The 12,801-nt window shown below is 33.9% G+C and overlaps 1 protein-coding gene across 1 annotated transcript in view; it reads right to left on the minus strand.

The window, feature by feature from the left end:
* Positions 1 to 11,627: 11,627 nt before the first annotated feature.
* LOC106129580 (limbic system-associated membrane protein) overlaps positions 11,628 to 12,801 on the minus strand; it is a 52,980-nt gene continuing 51,806 nt past the window's right edge. Inside the window, exon 7 of the mRNA XM_013328176.2 lies at positions 11,628 to 12,039. Coding sequence (XP_013183630.2) covers positions 11,795 to 12,039 — 245 coding nt within the window. The 3' untranslated portion in view covers positions 11,628 to 11,794. The remainder of the gene's footprint in view (positions 12,040 to 12,801) is intronic.

Here is a 12,801-nt window from a genome sequence, read left to right on the forward strand (position 1 = left end):
CAGAGGGCATTCGATGAAGAAGTACGATAGTAATGGAAAGGGAGGTTTGGAATAAAAGGGGAGAATGAGCGCTTCATCACATCTTTATAGATTACCTTCTGCTCATTCTATGTTGCCCTGTCAGGCAGGCCTACATTCTAGGGCGTGGGATTGGTATAATAAAGGTCACCGAACACTGAAGTTGATCTCACTCGCTACAACTTGAATTATGGGTTTACAAGCGTTCGCAACTAGGAATTCTGGTAACCCCATTTTAATGGAAGGTTCGTCGTTAACACATGACTATTAATTTATGTTACATTCTATGAAACAATTGTGTGATTTTTGTACTATTCGAAATTCATTGTTTAGTTGTTATTTCTTTTTTTGTGAAATGGGTACGTTTAACAGTCTTTTATCTATGGTAATAGTTTTTCATAAATTTATACATTCTTCTCTTTCTCTCTCTTCTATTCTCTCGTCCAGTTTAACGTTTTTTGGGATCTCATCCGCGTCTGTTGTCCACAAAGACTAGGGAGGTAGTGGAACAATTTGGCAAAGATTTTCATCAGTCATTTGTTTGTTGGATACCAAACAGCCTAAGGAATTTTTGATGAAGCTGTCATTCCTGGTCTATAGAGTAGTAGTAGATTTATGTGTTAAAACGGATAGCTGACAAAGCTATCAAAACTCCACAGATAGACATATAGAGACAAGGTTCACATCCAAAGTTTACATTTCCCAGTTACAGTCGCAAAAATACTATACAGCTACAGGTGCACACTGAGTAAAATACACGTCAAAATTCCGAAGCTTCCAGAAGGCTTTTTGAAAGCCGTAACTTTTCCGTCGGTGGAATTACCGCCCGTTCTAGTGAGGCGAAATGGGTCGCCTCTGGTCATTCATAAAGCTATTCTATTATGCTCGGAGAGATTAATACGCCGGTTGGACGACATAACTGATCGTAGGTGATAATCTGTAATTAGACGGCTGTAAAATTTGTTTTGTTTGTTGTTAGATAGATGATCATTTTTTATATCTTTTGTTATTTTTCTATAAACATGTATAGTATATAATATGTTGAACACAGCAATTCGCAATAGAGCAGCCGAGACCGAATATAAGTACTAAGACCGGTTTGGTAATTCCCATGACATAAACAAAATAATGAAGAATACTACAAAAACATAAATATGAAGAAGTAAAAGGGAAGAAGTATAAAAAAGAAAGTTAACGGAGGTAAAGATATTTGTTTAAATAAATTACATATTTAAGAGCTTAAGAAGTACCTAATAAAGTCTCATTTCTAAAAATCCAACACGCGTTCTATAAAGCTATTCTTACAAAAAACTGTTACGCTATTCGTGTCTTACTAAAAGTCGTACAATAACACTTAAAGCAAGTAATTTATATTGTTTTTCTTTGTAAAATTTACACAAACACTTAAAGCAGTCATTTATTTAATCCATGGCAGCTATACTTAGACTGCGCTAATAATATTACGGAGGCAAATATTTGTATTGAATTTATTATTCCATTAACATGGTAGCCGTCACCGCATGATATATCATTCCATTCCTGGCTTCCACAATTATGGTTCCACTTAATGGAATTTACAGCGTAATATACTAAAATAATGATAGTACCTACCTAAGTGGCGCTAAGTGTGCGTGAGTTATAACTCCTAGATTTTATCTTGACGGGTGCGTATACTAGAACGATAAAAAAAATTAGCTTTATGCCCATGAAATTGTCATTACGATGTATGTCGATTACCAAAATCATAAAAAAAGAAGTTATGTTATCGTACTTTGTAGAGAGAAGTACTAGTTTCTAGTCTAACTACGGCTATCTAAGATCTCTTTTCATACGTACATAATAAACATTAGTTTGAATACTTACCGATGCTTACGGTTAAAAATCGTTATATAGAAACTCTTTCTATGGTTCCACAGGATGTTTTCTGTTTATAGATAACTGAACGGTTGTTTAAAAATAATAATCGCCAAGGATCAAACGACACTACTTGTAATTGTTATACCCTCACACTTTCGGCCACCGCGTCTTCACCAACTCGTTCAAATATTACTAGGATGTATAAAACAGTACTATTGCATAATAGGACATTCAACCCGCCAACATACTGTCTTGTGGCTTGTTACTAGCCCGTCACCTAAAATGAGAAATCCTTTAGACTTATTGCAATTTGCGCGGAAAGAGGCGCACCGGTAACCGGTTTTAATTTTGAAAAATTGTAAGAATGTGTGAACGTATATAATTTGTTACTCCTACAAATATACATATATTTGTTACACACAATCTACTAGACCGATTTTGATGAATTAGGTACACGTTTAGAATATAATCTGGAATAACACAATTATTCCAAAATTCCCAAGGGAGCGCAGCCCCGGGGCGCGGCTAGTCTTATATAAAAATATATAATTAATAGCCTAGAGAAGGATAACTACTTTCTATTCCGGTAAAAACTATTATACCTATATTTAGTAGATAACATTAAATTCGCGTGGACGAAGCTGCGGGTAAAAGCTAGTTATTTGAATAAATCCATCAATGCATTTAAACCAGGCGACACAGTTGCACAACTGCTCATTAAAAATGGAATCGTGGCTGCCAGCATTAATTAAGGTGAACTTATAAATGTGCTGTGAATTTTTTATGCATAAGAAGAAATTGATTTGTGAATTTATTCATTCGTTAAAAATTATTGTCTTTTTCTATATAATTTTAATACAGTATAGTGGAGTTAGGATAATGCAGAAGACTCATTTTGATTGTTTGCTAAATCAGTCTGTTTGGCGACGTACATTCTACATAAAATGTTGTGTGTTTTTTTGAAAAGGTATAAGTATAAGATTTGATAAATACATAAAAATGATCTCTTTCGAAAAAAAATCATTGATATTTAGTTATTGGAAAAAAAAAGCGACTGCAATGTATTCGGCGAATCTTAACATGGAAGGAAGCTCTGCGACAAAAGCTGGTTAAAATTACCTTCGTTTTTTTTTTAAATTGATAAAGTAAGCTACTTTTTTTTGTTTAAAATAATAAATTTTTATAACGCCTTTTATTTGTAATATTTTTTCCCCGAGCCCTTTTCCCGCCAAAAGATAAGAGGAGCTGAGACACAAAAGGTTCGCATTCACAAAAGACGACGCAATAACGATGTTAAATTTTTGGCATAATTTTAATTAAAGGCTAATTTGAGACATTCATGAACCGGAAAATTGCCCTCTGCAGTAATATATTTTTAATACAATGGCAATAATATTTTAAACTAGCTGTTGACTTTGGCTTTGTTCGGGTATAAATTGATTTGCCATTTTGTTACTTCAATAGTAAGAACGAGTTTGCATCAAATTAAACTTGACGATGTATTACATCAAAGCATTTAACACGTTGAACGCCAAGGAATAAATGTAACTCTTTCTAAATAGGCCATGTCGGACAATGTTGACCGGCACTTGTATGTCTCGTTCGGGCCGTGGGGGACAAGGCTGTCCGGCGGTCAGAGCTATTTTCAAACTTCTCCATTGAGCCGCCGGGCATTAGTTCTAGGCTGTTTTGCCTATAACATGACCCGCGCGGCTCCGCAGAACAGATTGGATATCACAGCACTCAAAGATTTCAATTTATTACTGAAATTTTTTGCCATTTTCTACATCGATTTTTCCGACTTTAATGTAATCTAACAAATTGTTTATATTATGTTTAGTGATGAATAAATTATTGAAATCGAATGCCTGTAGGGTTGGTAAATTACGAAACACAAGAATTATAATGGAATTGAGTTTTTATTTAAAATTAATTATACAAGTATATTAAGATAAAGTAACAAAATTATGAAAATATGAGATCGTTTTGAGACCATTCTTATTTGAATCTCATCCATGATATACCTACATTAAAATAGTTAAATACCTTATGAAACCTAAAAAACCATGAATTTTTATTTATAAAATATTTAAAACAACACGATGTGCTTTATTGAAGCAATCCAAACACAAAAATGGTTTATTTGGACAATCATTACAAAACGTTTGTACTTTTTTTACTTTATTTTTAGCTTGCTTCCTTCCTTCACTCTGTACAATGTTCTTGTAACACTGTGAGAATGATCTCCTGACAACTGAACTCTTTCCTTCTTTCTTCACCAGTTTGTGTTTCAACCTTTTAGGTCTTACATCTTCAATTTCTTGTACATGTGTCTGCGTACAAAATGGTTCCACAATGCCTTTTCTAAAGTCACTTATAGGTATTTTTTATTTGTGACTTTTTGATACAAAATATGGGCGTTCACCAATGTAGTATTGAGCAATAAATTAATGGCGAGCTTTTTATGCCACTTAAGGGATTTTCTCAAAGGTGTTGAATAAGCAGCCAATTGATCAGCCAAATCAACTGCCCCCTTGGCTTGATTATAGTCTACAACAATTTTTGGTTTAGACACAATTTTGCCACGTTTATTTACATCTTGAAATTGTATCGAATGCTTCGTGGACAGCACATACACGTCACGCTTGTCCTTCCATTTCATCATAGTTATTCCATCGAAGCTCTCAGCTGCAGCAAACTCGCCTTTTCGTAGTTTAGCAGTTACAACATCTTTAGGCAACTGTCTTCTATTTTTGCGAATGATTCCTACCAGGTGCGTTTCTTTGTCTATGAGCTTTATGCCATACTTATGACGTTTTTATTTATTATATTGACGAAATACTATCCTCCCACGGAAGGGCACCATGCTTTCATCGATACAGATGTCTTCAGTAGGAGTATAATTTTTTTTTAAATTTGCATTTAGGTTTTCAACTAGCTGACGAACTCGATGCAATCGGTCTTCTTTGTTTTGGTCGTCATTATCGGAGAAATGAAGCATTTGCAAAAGCAACTCAAAGCGGTTTCGAGACATCACAGTCCTCGCAAACGGGTGTCCGTATATTTGGTCTTTTGACCAATAATCTGACAATTTAACAAGCTTCACCAATCCCATAAATAAAATCAAGCCAAAAAATTGTTTCATCTCTGTCAAGTTAGTAGCACGCCACTGTCTAATACGTGCACCGGATGTGGCTTCGGGCATATTCGTTATTTTAGCAATTGCATAGCGATTAGTGTGGTTAACAATTTGTTGAAGTATATCGTCGGTTAGTAATAGTGAATAGAAATCTATGGGTGACTTATTAGACATAGATAATTTGACATGCAACGGAGCACCCGAAATTTCGGTGAAATGAATAATTTTGCGCTGGTTACCTTTTGGTTCAGTCCAAACATTTGTTGAGGGTGTACTTCCTGAAGTATCAGGAACGACTGCCTCATGTTCGCTGGTCTCACTATCCGATTGAATTATACGACGCCTCTTTTTTTTTGTGGGTAACATTTGATAGTCATTTTCATCTTCCGAACTCAGTTGAAAACTATTGTTTAGCAATGATATTTCAATATTATTAAGTTGTGTTAAAACGTCATCTGTGATTTCAAACCCATCATCGTCAAAGTCAGCCATTATAATGTATATATATATTTATTTATATGTATATAATATAGCGAATATCAAGGGATGCGTATTATGAATTGGCGGAAAATACAGCGCTAACGTGGAGCGGGTAACGTCCAGACTGCGAAGCACTAAATGGGCGCGGGAGGATAGCGAATTGCGCGTACGGCGGCGGAGAGTAGTGGGAGCGGGGCAGAGACGGGGAAGCAGGGTGGGTACCCTTCGGCTAGCTAGCGAGCTAGCGGCGCGCGGAGTGGGCGACAACTTGACCCGCGCGGCTCAGAGCGTATGAAATGGACATGATCTTACACAGGGGGCCATGGGGGACAGTGCTGGGCGACTCGAGGTATTGCCGTTATTAGACTGTTTTCAGCAGTTTCCTTAATATTGCAATAGTTTAAAACGCTTAAATATTCATATGAACTAATAAAACAAAAAATGATTTTTTGTCATATTACAACTTTTTTGTATGGCAAGTGGAGAAAAACAAATGTCGCCCAACATTGTCTGACATGGCGTTGAACGTGTTAAATTAATACAATACCGAAGTGGTAATGTGGTGGTGACGTGTCGTCCTAAACTAGTGGTACTCGTAATTACCACCATGAGTCACCATAACGTTTTACCACATTTGATAGGAATACAACTACGTAGAAAATTGCGTACATTGCCAGACAGCGACACATCTTTTTATGCATGTATTCTGCGTTTTTTAAGTGATAAAAATTTGTTTAAGTTTATAATTAAATTATTGTTATTAATAAATAGGCCTAATATTCACAGTTATAATTCAAATTATAAATGTAAGGAAGATAGTGAAAGAAAATTAAATACTGAGTGGTAGGCCCTGAGTAATGAAATATCTATTTTCGTAGAAGTCATAAAACTTGGTAACGAAAATGAAAATTTAATTCCGTTCTCATAACTGGTTATAACGCAGGAAAAATGAGTATTCTACTATATATCTATTTTGGGGGACTGTTATCCATAAATAATAATACGTTCGTCCTGTCCGTATATAATCTGTCCGAACAGAAGGTGAGACCTTTGCCCGACTGTGGGGCAGTATATGCTAGAAGTAAAATCTCTCCTAATTGTTATGAACTCGACTAGGAATCGAACCTAATACCCATACTACGCCACAGCGGCCGTCTTAACAAAACAGATAAAAAGTACAACAGTAGCTTCTCCTCAAAATAGCATCATCAAAATTGGTTTTTGCAAGATAATTGCAGATTAACCTCTAGAGTGGTTTCTGAGAATCGTGGATTATTCTTAAAACATTTTACTGAATTGCTCAACAATCTGCCTGACGAGCACAAGATAAATTGTGACTAAAGGAGTACTTTAGGTGTTTTCCACTGTTGCTTTTTAATACTCATAATTGAAATGTTAAGGGGAGAAACGCAGAAATTATTTTCTTATTTTTTTTAAGAAACACTGAATCAGTACCTATTCTAAGTTTAATATTTACTTGCCTTATTGATGAAGTTGCTTAAGTGTATTTTCATCATCAAGACATTAGCTATAGGATTCATGATCATGAATAAATTATTCATTCCCTCTCATCCATAGTTTCCAGATAGTCCCTACCTATATTTTTATTAACAGAGCAACTTAGTCCCATGAAATACATATAACCAATTTAATTGTTTATTGATTGTACGCAGGAAATAAGTTCACGGTATCTGCCACAATATGAAATATGTTTACAAGACTGATGATTAACAGATCAATATAGTTTACTCGTACATTGCCTCTTAAGATATCTTAAGGCGAAAATGACCCGCGGGATTTGGTATTAGAGAGATTTACGTGTCCCTGGGGATTTTCATACGACCGTCTTTAAAATCTCTTTGAGAAAGACAGCTCAATAAACAATGGAAGTTGAGGGACGGTTGAGTGAGGGAAACATAGTAAGTAGATTAGATTCTTGTAAAAAATTTATGTCTTTTTCCATCTGTTTAGGAAGAAGAAGGCCTAGACGATAACGTTGCTGTCGATTGTTAACATTCGAATAAGACCACGTTATTGATAGTATCGATATCCAATGCAATATAAATCACAAACAGTTTCAAACAAACGATACTTTATTAATCTGCAATAATACTAATGAAATTGTTTGATTTGTAAAAAAGGGTAATTTTGTGTAATTTGTTTTTAAATAAAAGATTCATTTCAGAACTAATTAGGTGCTGCTATTAAGTACGTCAACAACGTATATTTTATAAATCTGTTAAAAATCTATTGCTATAGCTTATCGTTTAGCAATCTGCATACATCATTACGTGCCAAGGAAATTCACTGACGCAGAAAAATTAATCAAATTAATTGATTTGTAAAAAATAGGTACTATCGTAAATTGGTAGCCTACAGTTGTAAAATGATAGTTCACTGTCGAGTGGCAACGCTACTAGATGAACAAATAGTCAAATCGGGGACATCCTGTCAAAGTTAAGTCAAGAGTACCCTAAATCGACGAACTTATATTAAGAGATAAATGTGGATGAAGCATTAGAAGTATGCAGAAATCTTTGCAAGTGGAGAGACGTGGTCTCTGCTAAAGAGGTGTGATTTTGTGTATTTCGTAAAAAACTTTCGTCGTAGATACGTCTTAACAAATACGAGTAGCAGTTTACAATCAAGGCTTGTTGTCACCAAAATATTAGCAAAATTCCTTTAGCAGTTATACTAAACCTACTAAGTGTTTAGCAGAAATATGTCAGCCACCTTTGCTTTTATATAATATCCATATAGTCGATATAATGACCTTCACTCACTCAAATATGTCAAACATCCAAATCCGTCAGCACCTCTTCAGTTCAAACCACATTTCACAGATTCCGTACACAAGAGGTACTCCATCAGGAGCATATCCAAAATCCGTGAAATAGTCCGGGGATCGAACGGCGCGACGGGAAATCGTTCGTGCGGACTTACCCTCTTACCCCCGGGACTATCTCTGTTTTATCTCAGCGTTAAAAATAAGTAATTTACAGAATTATACTTAGTGCTGTAATTTAATTTAATATTGCCCCCACAGGAATTTGAAATTGCCTTTTCGTGTTTCCTGTTGTACGGAGTTCACTTTCTAGCATTGATTGTTCCCTCCATCACCATTGCGTTATATAGAAATTGCATTCTCAAAAATTTAATCTTGAATTTATTTTTCTTATCCAGAGCTTGCTTGACCTAAAATAATTTAACTAACCTGTTATAAAATTTCATCAAAATCGGTCCAACAGTTTAAACGTGAAAGCTGAACAGATAGAAAAAAATACTTTCGCATATATACTATAAATATGTATATAAATGATTGTTCAATCACAACTTTTAGGTGCTAATTTAACGAATTATCTATTAAATATGCCTATAAAAATTAATTGTTCAAATGTATTTCTAACATCTTGTTGTTTCTCTAGTATCTCAATATTTTATAACACAATGTAGCCGGTTAATAGGCGAAAAGGGTCACTCGACTCGATACATCGTATTAGTACTCGTGTCCATTTGATTGAATGGACAAATAAATTATATATATCGAGTTTTGTTGAGACGGAGAGGTTTTGTGAGTTCATTGAATTTGTTTTGATGTGTTTATTCGTACGGGATCATCAACGAAAGGAAACAATCCGAACATAAAATTAACACAAGGTTGAAAGATTTTATTAAACAAACCGCATTTATATTTAATTATCCTGAAGGATTTAAGAAAAAAAAACTACTCGATGCCTATGTCGTTAAAAATCTGGATAGCAAACTTTCATGATGGTCTGAAAAAAAAGAGTATGTGTGTGTGTCAGCCGCTTCTTTTCCCGCGTAGCTTGTAAAAGTCAAAAGGATATTTTAATAACTTAGTTCTCTTTTTTTAAGGCGATGGTTAGCTGTCACTATTTCTGAATCTTAACTCCATCATTCAACCATCCACCTTAATCCCCTGCATCATGTCAATCTTTTAATTACCTGTGCCATAGTATGTCATATTCTTCTATTGAATTGAATTTGTAAATAAAGTGACACATTGAAATAACACGTAAAATGTTTTATTTACAAAATTTATTTACAATTTCGACTAACATTTTTACACCTTACCAATAATTTAATTACTGATAATTAATCAGCTTACCTCAGTTACACAATATTAATATTTTTTTGTTTCAAATTAACATCGATCACTATTATCAATTAAACCGTATGTTCACATGGAAACAAAACAACTTGCGAAACATAAATAAATACTACATCATTTAATATTGCAGAAAGGAGTCAAAGCGAGTGTGAGTGTTACGAAGATTTATGTTTAAAATTATATTTCCTAAGAAATACTAGACAATATTTATAAACTATAGATATTGTATATGGATACAAACCATTACAAGAAAACAAAAAAAATAATAATAGCAATAGTTTTACAAAAAGAAACTTCAGTACGTTTACCACAATTTGTGTGATTTGAATTTAAATCTGTGAGTCTTTCTCATGAAAAAAATTATTGGGTGGTGCTATAAATAACGACAACAACGTATATTGTATTTATAAACCTGTAACTAATCTGTAGCTATAGCTTATCGTTTCGCAATCTGCACACATCATTACGTGCCAAGGAAATTCACTGACGCAGAAAATAGTATACTACGAGTATACGTAACAGAATAATCGTGTTCCATTACTAAACTAGGTCCCTTGTTCACAACTGCATAATCAACCCATTACTTATAATTATCAAGCGTTAAGACCTGAACGCACTTGCGATAAACACGACGCGACGCGACACTTCATTGCAATGTAAAATCGGATAGCTCACTGGCGTGTTACGTTGTGTCGTTTGGTGTCGCACTCTGTCGCATTGCGTGGTATCTTTGCATTGTGTCATAAACATCCAGCCAGTCCAGATTGCAATACTAAGAACGAGTACTAACAGCAAGAGCAATTTACAGTGTAAAAGTAAGGATGACGGTCATTTCACGTAAAATTAACATATTAACTGCGGAACAATAAATACAATACTTATAAAATTGCAAACCTTATATTGGATTGAATCCAAGTCACTGAAGTTAGTCGCGTCGTGTCGAAAGTGAAGTTATAGCTCATTCCTGTATCCTATATACTAAATATTGTTTCCCAGTGAACATCCGGTGTTACTATTCGTAATGTGGAAGAGATTGTACAAAATGATTTAAACCTATTTACAATTAAATGGTATTCTCAGTAACGTATATGTATATTATGATAAGTAACATTAGTTTCAGTATAATAATTTATTTTTACATTGGTTTTATTTATTTTAATAAAATACACAATCAAGTTCGTTTTACTACTTACCGAAATGTGAGATTAAGATTAAGTAAAAACTTGGAATGCTGGTATTCATAACGAAAATAACATACAATTTTGTTAATAAAAAATGTACAAAATTTTACTTAATGTTTGGAAAATAAATGAGAAGCCACATTAGATGGATAATTAAGCCTGATTCAAACGAGTATATTCAAATAATTCACTCATTACCTCTCCTTTGATTTTTATCTGTCTTTTAATGAGTATAATCCTATTTAGGTGCCTGTGGTTATATTTATTTTTAGTCAAAAACAGTAAATTTCTCAAATTACTTTCTCAAAGTTATTTTGAATTGATTTCGCGAAAGTTTAATTCCGCAATTGCAAGTTCGTTGCAAGACAGAAAAATTGCTTTTCGTTACATAACTGTACTTTAATTATGATGTCTTGTAGTAAAACTTGAAATAACTTTTGTTACATTTTTTTGGTAGCAACCTCGTTATTTGTATTTATTGCTACCTGGCTAATGGCATTTTTGAGATGTTACCTACATTTATTGTATGGATTTTTCCAACAAACAAAACAAGAAATTTTATTTATTTCAATTTAATAGCAAATATTTGTCGAAGGTTGTTAAATATTGTAAAACAATTGACCATTTTGCTACCGTTACGAAGGTTTATACCGTTTTGCTACCGACATAGGCATTCGCTCATTGTATGTAAAACAAAACTGACAAACCACACGATTTTATTATAATGTGTATTTTGTGAAATAAGTCCTGGTATAACCACAACTATGATTAATGAGATTCGACAACTTTTTCACAGGGCAAGACTCGTCTTGGTAACATTTTTCATCAAAATGATTTTAAACAAACGTCACGTTTACACATCGAATACCATTAGTGACTAATAATGAAATACTTATTAATAATTCGTTTCTTCATACGTCAGTTTGTCTTAGACAATCTAATTAACTAATTAAGTGAAACACATTACATGTATCTGCTTTAATTTGGTCATCTCGTGATGAATCGCCTTACTCGGTATCCCCACAAAAATTTGGTTATCAGAATAATTTTGGTTATGATTGTTGATGTAAACTTGTAGGTGTGCTCGAAGGTTTTGGTGAAGATTCTCTTCTGTGTCAGTTTGATGATGATGATGACTGATGATGGTAGGGTAGGAGTCAACCTCATAGCTTTACTCTGCATTGCCGCTGGTCTTTCACCGCTCACCACGTGAACCACCACTGACGCTGAATCTGTGCAAGAAAGGTAGATTTGTGAAAAAATTTTTATTAAAAAATCGATATATAAAGAAACATACATAATAAACTTTAATCATTGAGCTGAACACGAAATTGTAAGATTTTTAGCTATTTATAAAAATAATACGTTTTACAGTTATATCAATATATTATAATTAATAATAACAATAAATATAAGACAGTAAGACAGCGGAGCCGTTAAAAATAAATATAGTTTCTATAAATATAAGCTAATCGATTGTTTTATGAGTACTACACTTATATACTATATACTTATTACTAAACTTTTATTTATGAGTTTTGTAACAGATTTTTAATAAATTTTATTGAATGGTTAAAGTTAAAGCACTCAAACACTTTTTCACATTACCTATTATAAACAATAACAACAAACCACACTTCTTTCCCAAACTCTACTCTACGTGACAGACCGCAACAGAAAAGAATAACACCGATGAATAAACGTCTTTGTATTTTTTTGCACCCACAAGGGAAAAGAAATACTGACACGTGTTTCACCCGCCCGACCCGCAGCCCTCTTAAAACTCCGTTAATTTTATTTAAATCTATATAAAAACACAGTTGCGTAGAAAAAATAGGGTGGAAAGAATACATATGGCCGATAAGAGGCAACAGAAACAGTGGATTTGAGCGCGTTGATTCAGTACTCGGGGAAAAGGGCGTCGGGAGATGAATTGTTTTTACGCAACTACAGGCAGAGACGTAGTGAAGAGTGCCGTTAGAAAAATGTATGTT

The sequence above is a fragment of the Amyelois transitella genome, chromosome 16 (assembly GCF_032362555.1).
Source record: "Amyelois transitella isolate CPQ chromosome 16, ilAmyTran1.1, whole genome shotgun sequence".
Classification (NCBI taxonomy): Eukaryota; Metazoa; Arthropoda; class Insecta; order Lepidoptera; family Pyralidae; genus Amyelois; species Amyelois transitella.